The 18,794-nt window shown below is 34.5% G+C and overlaps 2 protein-coding genes and 1 pseudogene across 2 annotated transcripts; 2 read left to right on the top strand and 1 right to left on the bottom strand.

Moving 5' to 3' along the window:
- The first annotated feature begins 3,119 nt into the window (after positions 1-3,119).
- On the top strand, positions 3,120-6,464 carry LOC120203744 (inositol oxygenase 1-like). Its single transcript, XM_039203932.1, has 11 exons — positions 3,120-3,522; positions 3,620-3,701; positions 3,889-3,970; positions 4,056-4,260; positions 4,338-4,397; positions 4,578-4,630; positions 4,744-4,866; positions 5,176-5,245; positions 5,356-5,434; positions 5,543-5,624; positions 6,324-6,464. The coding sequence occupies exons 1-11, from the start codon at positions 3,492-3,494 to the stop codon at positions 6,348-6,350; spliced, it is 894 nt and encodes a 297-aa protein (XP_039059863.1). The 5' UTR covers positions 3,120-3,491; the 3' UTR covers positions 6,351-6,464.
- Positions 6,465-9,268: 2,804 nt separating this feature from the next.
- Positions 9,269-12,434, top strand: LOC120203741 (aldo-keto reductase family 4 member C10-like). The gene is made up of 3 exons (XM_039203931.1): positions 9,269-10,171; positions 10,772-11,026; positions 11,920-12,434. The coding sequence occupies exons 1-3, from the start codon at positions 9,605-9,607 to the stop codon at positions 12,178-12,180; spliced, it is 1,083 nt and encodes a 360-aa protein (XP_039059862.1). The 5' UTR covers positions 9,269-9,604; the 3' UTR covers positions 12,181-12,434.
- A 1,546-nt stretch (positions 12,435-13,980) lies between these two features.
- LOC120203740 lies at positions 13,981-17,391 on the bottom strand (annotated as a pseudogene).
- Positions 17,392-18,794: the final 1,403 nt, after the last annotated feature.

Raw genomic sequence — 18,794 nt, 5'->3', positions numbered from 1 at the left:
TTCCCATGACACCGCAGCAGAATGGCGTAGCAGAGCTCATGAACAGAACTCTGAATGAACGTGCCAGAAGCATGAGGATACATGCCGGACTACCCAAATTTCTATGGGCTGAAGCTATCAACACTGCAGCTTACCTGATCAACCGTGGGCCCTCAGTTCCTTTGGATGATAGAATACCAGATGAAGTTTGGAGCAAGAAAGAAATAAACCTTTCACACTTAAGAGTGTTTGGTTGTATTTCTTATGTACACATAGACTCTGCTGAAAGAAGTAAACTTGATGCTAAGTCCAACAAATGTGCCTTTGTTGGTTATGGCGGTGATGAGTTCGGTTACCGGTTTTGGGACTATGAAAATCGAAAGATCATCAGAAGGAGAGATGTCATTTTCAATGAAAATGTGATGTACAAAGATAGGTCAACTGTAGAATCAAGTAGCTCAAATACCGAAGCTGAAACAAAAGAATTTGTTGAGTTCGAGGAGATTTTTAGAAATGATGTTCAGATCAATCCTGAAACAGTTCAAGAAGAACCAGGTACACCAGAACTGAGACGCTCCTCCAGAATTCCTAAACCAACCCAACGGTATTATCCTTCTTTGCACTACTTGTTGCTGACTGACAATGGTGAACCAGAGTGCTATGGTGAAGCAATGCAAGTGGAGGATTCAGTAAAGTGGGAGTCTTCCATGAAAGATGAGATAGACTCGCTTATGTCAAATCAGACGTGGGAATTAGCTTAATTACCACCAGGCAAGAAAGCGCTTCACAACAAGTGGATTTACAGGATCAAAGAAGAGCACGATGGGAGCAAACGTTACAAAGCGAGATTGGTTGTCAAAGGTTTTCAGTAAAAAGAAGGTATTGACTACAATGAAATTTTCTCTCCAGTCGTGAAACTGTCTACTATCATACTGGTGTTGAAAATTGTAGCTGCAGAAAATCTACATCTTGAGCAGTTAGATGTAAAGACAGCTTTCCTTCATGGTGATTTGGAGGAAGAAATCTATATGAGGCAGCCATAAGGCTTCATAGAGGCAGGCAAGAAAAACCTGGTATGCAGGTTGAAGAAGAGCTTGTATAGTTTAAAACAAGCTCATAGACAGTGGTACAAGAAGTTCGATAGCTTCATGAGTAGCAGTGGTTTTACCAGATGCCAAGCAGATCATTGTTGCTACATCAAGAGGTTCGACAATAGCTTCATTATTTTATTGTTGTACGTTGATGACATGCTCGTTGCAGGCTCAGACATGCAAGAGATTATAAACTTGAAGCAAAAATTGTCGAAGTAGTTTGCAATGAAAGATCTGGGTACAGTAAAGCAGATTCTTGGGATGAGGATCAAAAGAGACACAAAGTCGGGGACTTTGATGTTATCACAGGCTGAGTACATCAACAAATTACTCTCCAGGTTCAACATGCAAGATGCTAAACCAGTAAGTACACCTTTAGGTTTTCATTTCAGACTCTCCAAAGAACAGTCACCAAAGACGGAGGAAGAACATGCACACATGGTGAAGGTGTCGTATGCCTCAGCAATTGGAAGTCTGATGTATGCCATGGTTTGTACAAGACCAGATATTGCTCAAGCAGTGGGAGCTGTTAGCAGGTACATGAATAATTCGGGCAAGGTACACTGGGAAGCAGTCAAATGGATCCTCAGATATCTGCGGGGTACCACAAACAAAGCACTTTGTTTCAAAGGTGGAGATACAATACTGACTGACTATGTAGATGTTGACTTAGCCGGAAATGTCGACATCAGAAGGAGTACTACATGGTATGTCTATACTCTAGGAGGTACTGCAGTGAGTTGGGTTTCTCAACTACAGAAGATAGTTGCTCTCTCCACAACTGAAGCAGAATATGTCGTTGTTACGGAAGGCAGCAAGGAGATGGTTTGACTCCAAAGTTTCTTGGAAGAGTTAGGCAAGAAACAAGAAAACAATGTCTTGTATTGCGCAGTCAAAGTGCTATCCATCTAGCGAAGAATCCGTCTTTTCATTCCAGGATGAAGCATATACAATTGCGATATCATTTTATCCGGTCTATTCTGGAAGATGGGATTTTGAAACTTGAAAAGATCAGTGGAGCTCAAAATCCGGCAGACATGTTGACAAAGACGGTGACCATGGACAAACTGAAGTTGTGTTCAACTTCAGTTGACATGCTAGACTAACAAGACCATAAATGCTGCTGCATTGATCAAGGTGTGAAGACATATTAAAATCAGTCTTCAAGTGGGAGATTGTTGAAAATTCAAAGGCATGGGCGGCTGTTTTTTCCAACATGGGCGACTAGAAAATAAAAACAACACATGAGGCGGCTAATTGTTGAAAATAAAAGGGATAATCATAATTTTAGTCCCTTTGGACTTTAGGATATTTATAAGTTTAGTCCTAAGTTTCAACTATAAATACCATAGCTCATTTAGCTTCAAAATCATCCCAAAACATTTCTTTCTTCCCAATACTAGAGAGTTTTCTTGTGAGTAGTGAGTGTTTTGTAAACACCTGTAAATTTTCTCTCTTAGTAAAAGATCTGCAGCAGCCCGGAGACGTAAGCACAATTGGCTGAACTCCGTTATCGATTTTCGGATATTATTTTTCCGCTTTTATTTCGCATTCTCACTAATCTGATTATAAGGAAATTATTGGTTCTCGTTTTATTTCCCAATACATATAATTATCATTAAATTTATTCTATAACATTAGATAAATATATACAAGTTCGAATTTCAGTCTTTACAACGGATTTTTACATTCCAAATGGCAATCAGAATAAAATAAAATGTCCATTGCATGTGTTTGTATCTTCCATTGAAGTGGTAATTACATATTAGATTAATTTGGCATTTAAATCTAATTATTAGAAACGAAATAAATAAATAAAAAAGAGAAATTCAAAAGCGAAAGGAAGAATGTACAATATTGTCTTTTAACTGTAGATGGCAAGTGAAGTAGGTGTCAATCAAAGAACATTAACCGTTTAAAATTAAAACACCTCAACCAAACAGAGTCATCACTCTCTTTCAACAATTGAAGGGGACAACAAAATTATTGTAGAAAACGAGATTTTGATGTATACCCAAAACCCAAAATCATCTGTGCCTCCCACTTGCATGGCCTTGGATGTCTCTGCTCTCTTCCCCTGCCTTTTAGCCTTACAACTTTCCTCTTTATATATATACATTGTCATATGAAAAGCATGTTTTCTTGTCATCTTGTTTTGCCGTCACACATGTCTTGATACTTAAAAAACCGTATCTTTCTGTCCATTTGACGTGTCAGTGTGTCCATGTACCTACTTGCTAGTTTTTCATGCAAGGGCTTATTGGTTGTCCTTGCCATGCAAATATGGATACTCAGAATTCTCAGGGGAAGGACTTCTTCTATGTTATAAATTCACCCCATTTTTTCACCTTCAAAGACAACCAAAACCATTCCTACTTTTTATTTTAATTTCTTCCTTTTTAGCTTCAGTAGGGAATCAGGATGACAATTCTCATTGAGCAGCCTGAATTTGGTGAGTTCTTTTTTGGTTCTTCCATTGATGAATCCTTGAAAAAGATGTTGTTTTTGTTATATATTGTTATTAGGTTTTCATTATTTTTGTGATATAGAAATTGGGGTTGAGGAGAGGCATAAGGTTGCAGATGGGGGATTTGTGGCTCCTCATATCAACTCTTTTGGCCACACTTTCAGGTCTCTTGGTCTTTGCATTTCTTACTAAAAAAATTCATAAATAAATTTTCTGGTTTTTACGAGTTTGATCCGAAAATGCTGAAAGAAAAGGATTTTGTTTTGTTTGTGGGTTTGACTTGAAAACATGGGTCATTTTGAAATGATTTGATTTAATGAGAGGTAACCTGTTTGTGAAAATGCAAAACAGAGGTTATCATGTAGAAAGTGAAAGGCAAAAAGGAGTAGAGGAATTCTACAGAACAAATCACATTAATCAGACTGTTGACTTTGTAAGTGATTTCTCTTACCAAATTGTTTCACTTTCTTGAATAATATGTATGCATGTATGTATATTATATGTATGTATTTGAGTAGGTAAGGAGGATGAGAAAGGAATATGGAGAGCTAAAGAGGGTGGAAATGAGCATATGGGAATGCTGTGAGCTTCTGAATGAGTTTGTGGATGAGAGTGATCCTGACTTAGATGAACCTCAGATTCAGCATTTGCTGCAAACTGCTGAAGCTATCAGAAAAGACTATCCAGATGAAGACTGGCTCCACTTGACTGCCCTTGTCCATGGTACAGCACATTACATACATACATACACCACATGTCAGATTGAATACCATATACTATTATTTGCTTTTCTGCTGCAGATCTTGGAAAAGTTCTTCTTCATCCTGCTTTTGGTGAGCTCCCTCAATGGGCTGTTGTGGGTGAGTGCCTTCCCTCCCACTTTGTTCATCTCTGTTGTTTTGCTGTATAAATCTATATTGCTCTTTTTAAATATTCGTGTTTAACATTCATAATTCGATTATTTAAATTCGAACTCATAACTATATATGATGCTGAACTATAAACTGATGATTAATTAGCGATGATTGCTGTCATTCCAGGGGACACATTTCCTGTTGGATGTGCCTTTGATGAATCAATCGTGCACCATAAGGTCATTACTCATTACTATATATATACATATATATATATATATATATAATTTTCTTGAAACTTTATATATAACTTGTATTATCCACATAATGTTCTTCAATTTTTTTCCTGCAGTATTTTCAGGAAAATCAAGACAACAGAAACCCTGCTTATAACACTAAATACGGGATTTACTCGGAAGGTTGTGGCCTGGACAATGTCTTGATATCATGGGGACATGATGATTACATGTACTTGGTACACTACACTTCCAATATATTTTTTTTCCATTTCTTTTCCTGTTTTAAATGGATTTTATTACAACTCGAGTTTAAGAAGTGTTGATAAATAGGGCAAAGTAAACGAAAGAACACAAGAATTTTAATGAGGTTCGGCAATGTGCTTACGTCCTCGCCAGCGGCGCTAGAAAATTTTTATTCAATGATAATAGGTTTAGGTTACATCTCTATTTATAATAGAAAACCCTGGTATAGGTTAAATTCGAGCTTGATTCGAGTTAAATTCAAACCGATTAATAAGGCTCAATCAAAATATTACATGGTATAGGTTGCTAAGGAGAACAAAAGCACTCTTCCTTCAGCTGGACTCTTCATCATAAGATACCACTCCTTCTATGGTAAATGGAAAAAAAAAAGAATTTTCTTCATTTTTTATAATTACTTTGAGCTTAAAATAACATAAATCTAAGTAATATGTTAATCTTATTGGAACGAATTGAATTTGCAGCTTTACATAGGTGTGATGCGTATAAGCACTTGATGAATGAAGAAGACATTGAGAATGTGAAATGGCTCAAGATATTCAAGTAAAAAAAATTTACCCCTTCTGTCATTTATTTTACCATTAAGGTAGAAGGGAACATCATTTCGACCTAAACACTATTTTCCCATTGTTTTTTGTTATGGATTTTCAGTAAATATGATCTCTACAGCAAAAGCAAAGTCATCATAGATGTTGACAAAGTCAAGCCATACTATTTATCTCTCATCAACAAGGTAAAAGAAAAGCATAATATCATGAAATGCTCTTAACATAACTAAATAGTCATTTTAATTTTAATTTTTTTAAAACATTTTTTCCTCAAATATTTCATTTTAGGACAAAATAGTCTCTAACGTTTGATTAAATAGTTATTTTAGCTCTTATTCTTTTCTTTTGGAGTATTTTGACCCATAACATTTTATTTTAAGGTAAAAAAATTCTCTATTTTGGAACGTTGACAGTTTATCAACTAACAGTTTCCATCAACGAATGAGCTTTTTTGCCTCAAAATAAAATGTCGAAATACTCCAAGAAAATGAATAGGGACAAAGTTACTATTTAGTCAAATATTAAAAACATTTTTTTATCAATATGTCAAAAAATATCTCATTCCAATGACTTTAAAAAAAGTTGTTGTCCCTTGTTTCCATATGTAATGGGGTAAGGGGGAGGTAAGATAGTAGGCTGCCCCAACACTAGATTGAGAGCAGCTTCCGTAGAAGACCTCCAAAATATGAAATGTCCTCCATGAGACTCGATTCGAATGACTTTAAGTTACTCTTAAATGTTACTCCGATTCGGATATTTACTTCGAATACATATCTTTTTATAAAATATCTTTCTTTATTTTAATATTCGAGAAGAATGAAGGGTCAGGATGTGATTATATAATTTGTTATTAATCTATGGGTTATATAAATAATCAAATGCAGTACTTCCCTGGCAAGATAAAATGGTGAAGCAAGAGAGTGTAAAGGGCATGAGATGCATGAAATTCTCATGTTTTGTTTTGAGTTTAATATTTTATTAGTGAGCGTAAGGAGGTTTGTTAGAAAAATAGGAATAAAAGTGTTGTTGATATATTTTTAGTATTGTCTTATGATATCTTTGTATTTTCAGTAAACAATGTACTGATTTGCCGAAATAATAAGTCTTTTTTATAATTAATCACTAGTATCTGATCTATTGACCAATTAATCCAGATCGGGTACTGTAGAGGCGAGGGCGACCCTCCCAATCCAGTTTGCTCTATTCGTAAATATCATGATTCAAATTCCTGACCTTGCTTAAGAGACCTGGTGTTTCATTCCACTAGACCAACTGGTTGCTGGTGAAATAATAAGTCTTTGATTGTACATGAATACGTATACTTCTTTGCCACCCACATGATTAATAGAAATAATTTATGTATAAATATTATTCAGTCAGTTATTGTTAATAGAGTTATAAAAATTTGCAAATACATTTATTAATTTTGTATTTAAATTTAATGTAATTTTAAAATTATAATTTTTAATTATTTTATTTAAAAATTGCAGTATAAAATATGTTTTAATTATCTTTTTAACAGATTTAGTATCCTATTAATTATAATATCAGGACACCAATTTAATTAGAATGTGAATCAATTTTACGGTTAGATTTATTTGAAAACTGATTTTTTAAATAATTATAAAGCTATTTTAAAATAAAAGTCTATTTTTTAAAATAACTAAAAAAGCCATACACCATTTTTAAATGAATAAATTCATATTTAACATTAAATTATTATAATAAAATAAAACATATATTAAATGATTGAGACATGATATTAAAAAAATAATGGAATATATGAACATGTTAAAATCAATGATTAATTTAAAATGTCATGAGTATAAGTTATTCTATATATTGGATATCAATATATAATGTTGGTTCGAGTTTTTAAACATTTTTTATGTTTATTGTTGGTTGGTTGTCCCTTTTTCCCATATGTATGAGGTAAGGGGGAGGTAAGATAATAAGTTACTATCAACACTAAGTTGAGAGTAGTTTCCGTAAGGGACCTCCAAATTATGAAATGCCCTCCGTGGGACTCGATCCCACGACCTCAAGGTTAAGAACTTTGTACTCTACCAACTGAGCTGGATGGTCATTTCTTTTATGTTTATTGTTCAATGAAAATTTAATAAATTGTTATTTGATTAAATAGTTTGTTTAAGTTTAATCCCATTTAATTCTAAGATTAAAACATTTAATCTAAAAGGTTCAAAATATTTTAACCCTAAACCACTCAAATATATTGGTTTTATGATTAATTAAAAATTTAGATTTTCATTATTAATTATCTTATGGGATGAGATATTAAGTTCCTTAAATAAGATAAAGAGTTTAAATTTTAATATTTTGAATAAAAAAAATTAGATTGTGAGCGATTCCCTTGATGGGTCTCTATAATATTTATTTCGAATTAATCGATCAAAAAATCAAATATTAATGACTTCTCTAAAAAAAATTAAAGTTAAAATAAATTTTTTTTATAACACAAGTAAAACTAACTACACTTTGGTTTTCACAACAGCTTAGGACAATGTGTCACTGTTTGTTTGTAGGAATTCACCAAGTCATAGCATAAAAGCAATATTCTCACGTTGAAACCTATAATTTCAGCTTAAACATATATGTATATATATATATATATATATATTCATTCTCTATACGAATCTTTAATATTTATATTTTTAAAATAAAAATAAAAATATCTTAAATAACAATGTTCGTTGAGCGTAATATGTAGAATTGAAAAACTTGGTAGGTAAGCCAGTTAGGTACATAACCCTTAATTTTGTTTTTTTTTTCTTTCCACAAGCATATTATTCAAAAATTCAATTATTATTATATATCTGACATTTTGTTAATAGAATTTGAAAATTATGTGTGGAACTTTTCCAAAAAAATATGCCGGCGTTAAAAAATTATTTTAAGATCTAAGTCATTTATTACAATATATGTATAACTCATCATTCTCTCATGACGGGTTTTATAAAATATATTAAAAAAATAAAACTCATTATATGATTAAAAGAAAATTATATAAAACTCGTCATAAGAATATGAAGGATTATATTTTTATTATAATTTATAAAACTCGTAATCTACTCATGACGAATTTCACCTGTCGTGTAACAAAACATTTATATCTCAAATTAATTTTCAAACTCTCATATTTTTCTAATTTTATTCATATGAATTATTTAACCAACAAAGTCACATTTTGTCTTTTTATTCATAAAGTATATATAAAGGTTGATATTTTGATTCTGTATATATAAAATGACAAAAGTGGTTGAATAATGAAATAAAAAAAAATTCTTCACATAGTACAGTCGAATAATTATTTGCTTAAGTAGGATGATTGCTACAGTGACTACCATAGGTCTCTAGGAGCACACGACGATCTCCATAAGTCTCCAGGAGCACACGGTGACATATGAAACACTTGACGACCTATGGAACTACAACAAAGAGAGAAGAAAGAAGAGTTGTTGCAACAGAAAAAGCTTTCTCGCAAGGATCACTTGACGACCAATAAGATCATTATAACAAACACCCTAATTTAATAAATAATTTGATCAGAATCCTATAAGAATTTTTTCCCCAAGGCCCTAGAAGCCTATATAAAATATACACACATATATACAATAGTTTTGTTTTATCTGTTGATAGAGAGTTTTAGTTTGTAATATTTTTTTGCCTTGTGTTGCCTTTGTTGACTATGACCCTCTCTTTTGAAGTTTAGCTGTAATATTGTACATATATCTTTGCATACACAATATAGGGGAATGAAAAAAAAAGGTCCTCGATTTCTTGTGATGGTTGTCTGAATATTTAAGGTTTGTTTATTTCGATTGTTTTGTGTTAAGGTCTGTATACGATCCAATGGTCTTTTTGATGAATGACCCATTGTTGGTTTCTTTCAGATTAACGGATAAACAGACGCTGAGTTCTCTTCCATTTGAAGTAAAGTTTTGTTTTTTCGGATAAAAAGACTGTTCCTTTGTTCTTATTGTTGAATCAGTTTCTTTTCTTACTGCAATCCTAGGAATTTGGGGGTTTTCGCTTTTTGTTCATTGGAGTGTTTCTGGTGATTTGGGTATATATATAGTTAAATTTTTGGGAACTGGTAATCTTGCCCCCTTTTTTTCTCGTTTGGTGGGTGAGAAAGCATAGGAAAATGAAAGGAAAATCTGGGATTCCTGGGAATTTCTTCGTTTTGAACACTGGAGCTAAAATCCCTGCCATTGGTCTTGGAACATGGCAGAGCGAAGGAGACCTTTGTGTCGACGCCGTAAAAAAAGCATTGTCGGTCGGCTACCGACACATAGATTGTGCGCATCTTTACGGAAATGAGATCGAAGTTGGCGAAGCATTGAACGAAGCTTTCAAAGGTTCCTTGAAAAGAGAGGATGTTTTCTTAACCTCAAAGCTTTACTGTACCATGAATTCTCTGAATAAGATTGAGAATTATGTTAGGGTGTCTCTTAAGAATCTCGGGGTCTCTTATTTGGATCTTTATTTGATGCATTGGCCTGAGAGCTCCGGTTTCGGCGACGCGACTGATCCGCCATTGAAGTCTGGGAGTGAGCATAGGCAGTTTTTGAATCGGCTTAAGAAGGTGTGGAAGGCCATGGAAGGCTTAGTTGATTCGGGTTTGGTTCGAGCTATCGGTGTTAGCAATTTCGGTGTTAATCAGATCAAAGAACTGCTTAAATTCGCCAAAATCGTACCTGCAGTTAATCAGGTATGATAGATTTCACAGTTTTTTCGACTTCAGATTTATTGTAGTTTTCGATCTTTTTGTAGATTTGTTAAGAAGTTTACTGTGAAGTATATTCATAACTAGTTATGGAACGGGGTCGAAAACCTCATTGCTATTACTCTGAAACGTGTGTGCATTTTTGTCCATAGGTAAATTCGGAAATGTAATTATTGGAATAATTGTTGGAGACTCAAATGGTAGATCTGAAATCAGGAACTTTTGCTTGCATTTAGTTAGCTAGAGGAGGTTTCTCGGAGTCGGTAAGCTCCGGTACTATGGTATGACAAAAGATGATGAAAGATATTAACTCTCTATGATGTTTGAATCCGCATCCGACGATTGATGCAAACTTTACTAGTAGATGCGCTAGAATATTTGTTTATGTTGTAGGTGGCAGGCGGTAGTTCGGAAATTTGATTGATAATCACAATTCTTGAAAAGTTGAAGCAATCTGGCTGTCTATACTCTTTTCCGGATATTGGCCTTTATTGTTCTCGTTTATTGCTTTTCGTTTTCGGAATTCCATATCTGGTGAAATTCATCAAGGTGAAGGTGTAGAACTAATTCATACATTTTTAATAGGTGGAGTTGCATCCTTTTTGGAGGCAAGATGAACTGGTGAGGTTCTGCCAGTTGAAGGGTATCCATGTATCAGCTCACACACCTCTTGGAGTACCTGCTTCAAGCCCCGGAGTGTCTGATAGTGGGTCAGGTGGGGAAGATGAACCCGGAACTCCTCGGATTTCATTCCGGAGGTCTAGATCAGTACATGGACCGATGCTGAAATTGTCGGTTGTTGGAGAGATAGCAGATAGGCACAAAAAGACACCTGAGCAGGTATGCCTTTTATAACAAGATAATCTCTATTTTAACTTTCCTATGTTTCTTCAGATTTTAGTGATATGTTGGCTTGACCCTATTCATCAATGTAAAACATCAACAATAATGATCCCGATTTTAGTGAAATTGGAGAAAAATGTTTCGGGCTCATTGAAAACTTCGAACCACTCCGAAACTGATGTAAGCTCAGTAGCTAACAAATTTTTTAATCCTGTACTTTGTTGCCAGCTTTATGGGACCTGTGAAAATGCCCTTACATATCATTTCCAAATGTCAAGATGTTCCATGGTTGATAATATTGCTAGTATGTACATACATGAGATCTATGTATTTGAAAACAGAATTCGACTATTCGTTTCCTATGTTTCAGATATATATACTAAAATAATATATATAATATTTGTTATGTATATATCAATATCTTCATGGGAGAAAACAAAGTTCCATCTTGTAGGATTCACTTTTATATGCTTCAATGGTGTTCCATTTTGTGAAATATTTTCAAACTAGTTGCCATTCTGCATCAAGCATCAAATGTAAGGAGACTCCCTACCCGACGCTTCCTGTATGTTTGATGGTTAAAATAAATTGTTGAATCTCTATGTCAGTCTTGTATGTTCAACAGGCTTGAAAGTTTCACTTATGAATAATTTCCGAAGTAACCAACTTTAGATTAAAGCCTGAGCTTATCTTGATCGTAACATCCATCTTTATATTTCCCGAGCTTGATAATCTCTTGGTGAGTATCGGGTACGAGTATGTATCGAACAGGGGCGTGCTCATTCGTTCTTGTGTTTTTTCAAGTATCTGAAAGGCCTGTGGAGGTTCATATCTCTATGTTCATGTCTAAATATGTGTTGGAAATGTCTGTATGCATTGCTTGTTCGCAGGTAATTCTACGGTGGGGGTTTCAAAGAGGAACCAGTGTTCTACCATGTAGCCTAAAACCTGACAGGATAAAGCAAAATATTGACATATTCAACTGGTCTCTGTCGGACGACGAGTGGAACCGCATGAATCGGATTGAACCGCAGGTATGTTTATTCGGAGATGGTCCTCTGAACAAGCTCTCCGATAGAGGACTTATGTTCGGTAGCAGTCCTCTTCAAGCTGTCCACGAAATGGAAGACGACGCCGAATCCAACGCCTAATATGTTGCTACCATGTCGATGCGGTTGCACCGATATAATATTTACTGTTGTGTTTGGCGACGATGATGAATAGAAAATTAAAAGAAAAAGACATTGTTATTGATCCGTAGTGGTAGGGTTTACTTTTATATGAACAAATTATGTTACATGTAATTTCTGCAAATGTGTTTTGCTTGTAAAATCATCAATTACCAATGGAAATTTTCAAGACGATAATTGTTAAAAATAAGCTTGGTTTAAACGATGGCTTCTGTGTTATTCTTTTGGGCTATTTTTTAGTCTTTTGATAACGTATATTTCCTGTACTGCTAATGTAACTGCTTGAATTCGGAAGTTTTTAGAGAGAATAACATTTCATTTTCTATTGAGGTCATTCAATAAGCTCATTCGGTAGATTTTTATATATATATATTAATGTCGAATACAAAATAATAAAATATATAAACTTTATTAAAAATAATGAGTTCGAATAACATTAGTACGGGAAATAGTTGGCCATCAGACTACCATAGAACTTACCAAAAAATTGACATTACAAATGTATCGTGGACGAAGAAGTTGCTTATTTTCCACCCTATTGACCAAGAATTTGCTGTTTATAAAAAATGTCAAGTGGTCTAATTCATGCAATCAATGTTATTGAAACTATGGTTGCTAATAGTTTGGTCTCCTATGGTTTTGAAAATAAATTATAGATAATTTGTAATATTCTTTTATTTTAAAATATAGATATTTAAATTTTTTATTTAAATTTAAATCAATTGAATGATCTCAATGATAAAAATAAATGTTATTTTTCTTAGAAATTTAGATTTGAGCAACTGCGTCTCTATGACATACACACATTATCAATAGATTAAAAAAATTATGAATAGATATTATACGTTATAATATCCCTACTATGAAAAAAAAACATTTTACCTGTTCAACTCTAATTTCAATCATTTTCCCATCTTATTCACGGTTTAATAAAATTTAAAAATATATTTTATTTCTCGTGAAATATTAAGTTAGGATAAATCACGTGTACAGTCATTAAATTATAAGGGTTATTTTATTTTTATCGCTTTATTAAAAATTTTGTCGATTTATAAATAATATTAAAAATAAGATTAATTATTAATATTTATCAATTATTAATAGTCACTGGTTTGGTTTGGTTTGGTTCATTGTTATTTTCAACTTATGCACCAAAAATCAAACCGAGACGAACACACTCAATTATTAAATGATTCAAAACTAAATTAAACACTATGATTTAAATCGATTTATAATTTTCTCAATTGTTTGGAAGAAGAAAAATCCTCACTTAATCCAACTGCCAACGGGGTCAGCAAAGTTTTTCTAACCAACATAACCTAACCTAACCAAACAAGGTAAACTAGGAAGGAAACCATGACAGTTTTCAAAGATAAGACATGAATCACTACAACTGGGAATTTATCGATAGCCGAGGGGTGCTGGCGACGCAATCGTCTTCTGAAAATTTTAAATTCTCATATAATTTAGGTGCATTCTTTGTATTTTTTATTGATAATTTGTATTCGTTCCTAAAATTTTATAAGTTTACTCTCATCTTACGTCAGTTTCCGACTACAACTTGCCTCGAAACAACATATGGAGTTCTCAAAATAGAAGTTCATCATTGCAGCACAGTGAAACCTTGTTAACAAATATTCTTGAAACACAAAATCCAGTGTTTTTACAGTGCAGTTCGCATATCAAACTTTACATTTCGAATCAAAATTATTTTATTTTACACTGTGGAAGCATGCATTTGATCATCTCCCGAAGTAAGAATGTGAAAAGTTGTACAAAATTTGTGTTGATCCCCCCAAAATCAGATAATATTTACAATAGGATAATGTTACTACGAAAACTTGAGCTTTCTGCAACAATGGATGTTTGAGAAATATTTGTAGCTGTACAACCAAAGTTTTCCATAGCTGCTTGGCCGAGCTAGATGCCGATCTCAACCTTGTCTAGCCAAGAAACCAGCTGCTGCGTCGTAGGCCGTACTTTAGGACTTTCGCTTAAACAAATGCATGCGATATCGAGAACCTGCAGCATTTCCTTTTCATGCAGCTTGTCATATATAAATGGATCAAAAACCTCACTCTCCTTATGTTCCATCTTCATGTGAATCACCCAAGAGATCAAATCCCGGCATCCTTTCGGCTTGCACATATCCATTGGCCTTTTCCCGGTCAGAAGCTCCAAAAGCACGACCCCGAAACTGTACACGTCACCTTTGTAGGTTGCAACAGACGCCTGACCATACTCGGGAGGAATGTAACCTAATGTGCCCACGAGATCGGTGGTTACATGGGTGTCATAGGGAAGTATGAGCCTTGCGAGACCGAAATCGGCTAAGTGTGCTTTAAAATTCTCGTCTAAAAGAATGTTACTCGACTTTATATCTCTGTGAAGAATATGAGGCTCACATGACTGGTGCAAGTAAGCTAGACCCCTGGCTGCACCTTGTGCGATTTGCAGCCTCATTTCCCAGTCGAGCGAAGACGGTCCATCGACCTTCTCGTGCAACCAATAGTCTAAACTGCTATTTTCCATGAAAGAATATATTAGTAGCCTGTCAGTTTTGTGGATGCAATACCCTTGTAGATGGACAAGATTTGGATGTCGAGCTCTTGAAAGTGCTTCGACTTCGGCATGGAATTCTCTGTCCATCTGACCGCAATCACCCGAAAGCCGTTTAATGGCAACCTTACGACCATCAGGGAGGATGCCTCTGTAAACCAGACCGAAGCCCCCACAACCGATGATATTTGCTTGGTCAAAATTGTTGGTCGATTTCAAAAGGTCGTCAATTGACAGCTCTCTGCAGGTTTCCATAATTTTGGAAGAGGACCACTTGCCTTGAACCGGTTTCTTCTGGATCCTTATCATTCGAGTCAGGGTCCTCTCTCTCGGGATCGACCTCATTGCGGTTATTCGCACGCAACAAAATCACAAGCAGAAGACCGAGCAGAAGAACTGTCCCGAAAAAGATTCCAACAACCATTCCAGCAATGATACCTCTGTTGTTCCTCCTTGATCTTCTCGGGGACTCATCAGGATCTTTTCCAGTAGTACCATCTTGACAGTGGGACCAGTGCTCACCACAAAGATTGTTCCCTTCAAAGCTCGAACTTGGAAACGTCGGAAATTGACCTCCGGAAGGGATCTTTCCGTAAGCTGATTATAGGCAACATTAAAAATGGACAGAAAACTGAGACTTTGCAGCGAAGGTGGTATGGTCCCGGATAAGTCATTATGCGATAAATCCAGAATCTCCAAGCTGGTCATCCCGGACAAATTTTCCGGAATCGGTCCCGAGAAATTATTCAACTTCAAATCAAACACATGAAGCTTTTTCAGATTCCCAAACTCTGGCCAAATTGGTCCACTAAGAAAGTTGAGACCAAAGTCAAGTGTTGGAGGAAAACTCCAAATTTGATTATACTGCAATCCTCTTGCACTTTCATTCCTTTTCATGAAGAAAACAAAATCCGGCGAAGGGTTCTCCAGTGAGATATCTCGATAAATGAGGCTTGGTAATTCGGTCAAACTCTTCGGGATCTCTCCGGTAAACGAATTGTTCGATAAGTCAATGTAAAACAGATCCCTAAAGCTTCCTATCCACGATGGAATTGTTCCAGCCAAATGGTTCCATGATAAATCCAACAACTGCAAAGCAGCGCTATTTCTCAACCATTCGGGAAACGAACCTTTAAGCCTACAGTTTGCTATAACCAAAACCTTCAACTTCTCGAAATGTAGATCAGGATCATCAGGCAATGTTTCATCCGGGAAATTCAAGGTGAGTACCAAAGTAGTCAGATTCCGACACTGATTCAGAATTCGAAGAGCAGATGACAGGTTCCGGATGCTCGAATTCGAGAGGGAAAGATAAGAGAGGCTATGGAATTCTCTGAAGCTCTCAGGGACTTGGCCACCTAACTTATTCTTTGCAAGATTGATATTTTCCAGTTGTCTACACAAGGGAAGATTATCAGGCACAGGACCAGAAAACTTATTGGTACCTAAATCAAGAGAGTTCAAAGCAACCATAGTTGAACAATTAAGAACTATAGGACCTTCCATTGAATTGTTCCTCAAATTTAACAAACTAATGGTCGGAGAATTCAACAATGAACTAGGAATTCCACCACTGAAATGATTTGAATGAGCAACAAGATACTGAAAATCCTGAAGCTGACTGAACGCATCCGGGATTTCTCCAGAAAAATTATTTGAAGAAACATCTAAACGAACAAGTTTAGAGAGATTAGCAATACCAGGACTAAGCTTCCCATCAAAGTTGTTATTTGAAGCTCCAAAATGCTCAAATTTCGAAGCAGAAAGATGTCTTCTGATATCCCACCAGTGAAATCATTCATGCCAGAGAAAGTTGCTCCAAGGAAGAACAAGTTCCAAGCCCTGGTGGAATATTACCGGAGAAATAGTTCATTTCCAATCTAAGGAACCGAATTCGAGTCGAATTAACACATATATGTGAAGGAAGGGAACCATCCAAGGAATTCGAAGAAATTTCCAGGAATTGAATTGATGGAAGGTTGATGCTTTCCGGGATTTGTCCAGAGAACTCATTATAGCTCAAATCAAGTTGCTCCAAATTTGGCATATGAAACAAAGACAATGGCAGTGAGTCTTTAAGGAAATTGTGGGAAAGATTGAGAGTTTTAAGCTGGTCCAAACAGCTAAAGAATCAGATAATTTTCCTGACAATCTTTTCCTGGAAAGTTCCAACTTGATTACTCTACCGGAAGATGGAGGATCACAGGTGATTCCTTCCCAGTGACAACAATCAGCTGATGAATTTGTTGACCAAGTTTCAAGTTTTGTTGCCAAATTGCTCATAAAACCCTGGAGAGCAATCCAATCCTTTTGATTACATATCAGGTTCTGTGAGTTGAACAACTGAGCTTGGAACAAGAACACAAGAACAAAAACCATGACCCAACACTCATGAACACCCATATTAACAAAAGGAAATAGCAAGAACAAAGAAAACCCAAGATTGAGGGTAACAAAAAGATCGAAACTTCAATGAAAAAACAAACAAACCCCTTTACAATGGAGAAGAAAATGAAAGATGAAGGAAAAAAAGCAAAGAGAAAAGGCCAAAAAAAAATGGCTGCAAAAATGAATGAGAGAGGGGCTTTGCCTTTAGCTTTGGTTCATTTGCGCCAATCGGCTGATGGAAAGCAGAATTGAATTGTGATGAACAAATGAAACGTTTTCGTACGGTCCAATCCTAATGGTCTAATAAAACGAAACGGTATACCGGTGACCCGTTGGTTTGACCGACGATGGCCGGTTAGGTCACAGGTTTCACTTGCGCATTTATTAAAGAAAAAAGTCTTCTTCTTAATTTCTGACTATTTTTTAATATATTTGAAATAGCTCTGACTTTGAAGAAATAAGCAATAGTTCACTTATAGTATATTTGTTTGATGGGTAAACTGTATGAGTAGTACATAAACTATATTTTTTTTAAATCATATCTAACGTTTAGTTTATGTTTCAATTTAGTATCCTACTGTTAAAAAACTAACAGAATTACTAACATGACATATTTAAAGGTCCCATTAAATACGAAACGAATTCAAAAAATATATTAATTTTTCCATTACAAAATATTAGACTCTCAAATACCATTAAACCTTAAATATTTGATAGAAAAACTTTGTTACTTTCACAATCCTACCCAACTTATCTAATTAGACCATTCAAAATATATAAGTGAGGGACACTTGTGGTTCACACTTAAAAAATATTAGATCTAAAAATAAGATTGGAAAATTGCTTGGTTTAATTTATTTTTAATTATACAGTAGGATATATTTATATTTATATTTATATTATATAAAGAATAAATGTACAATATTATGATGTAAATATTAAAATATTTACGTATGTTAAAATATGGATGGACTGAGGAGGCGGGTGGAGACGTTTGTCCTCCTAAATTTTTAAATTCTTATATATTTTAAATATTTTCTATTTAAAGCATGATTTCATATCCCTAAAATTTTATAAGTACGAATACCCTTAAAATTTTATAAATTCGTCTCCTAACAGAAAATCTTACGTCCTCCCTTGTAGGTTAAAGTATCAATGATTTAAAATTTAATAAAGGAAAACCTCTAAAACTTTTGAACTGATTTTTAATTATAAGCCATAAATACTACAAATGTCATAATTTGATCCGTAAACATATTTAATTATGCATGTAATTATTATTTATAGATCTGTGACCCCAATTTAGGGGCTAGATTTTTGTATTTAATTGAGGGACTAAAATTGATAATTTTAAAGATTTTTAAGTTAAAATAGAAAGTTTGGAGGTCACAGGTTCAAACCTAGCCAACCTCCTATCTCTTATTTTTTATTTTGATGACAGGTGAGGATGGGTAAATTACAGGACTGCTCTCTAAACTTTCCAAACTTTTAAATTTGATTAAAAAATCTTCAAAATTATCAATTTTAGTCCCTTAATCAAATACAATAAATCTAGCCCCTAAATTGGGGTGTGACAAGATCACTAAGCTAATTTATTTATATTTCAATTAATTTTTTACAAGCTCTTT

The sequence above is a fragment of the Hibiscus syriacus genome, unplaced genomic scaffold (genome assembly GCF_006381635.1).
Source record: "Hibiscus syriacus cultivar Baekdansim isolate YM2019G1 unplaced genomic scaffold, ASM638163v2 tig00010263_pilon, whole genome shotgun sequence".
Lineage (NCBI taxonomy): Eukaryota > Viridiplantae > Streptophyta > Magnoliopsida > Malvales > Malvaceae > Hibiscus > Hibiscus syriacus.
Note: the sequence above shows the minus strand (reverse complement) of the source record. Positions and strands in the feature narration are given on the sequence as shown.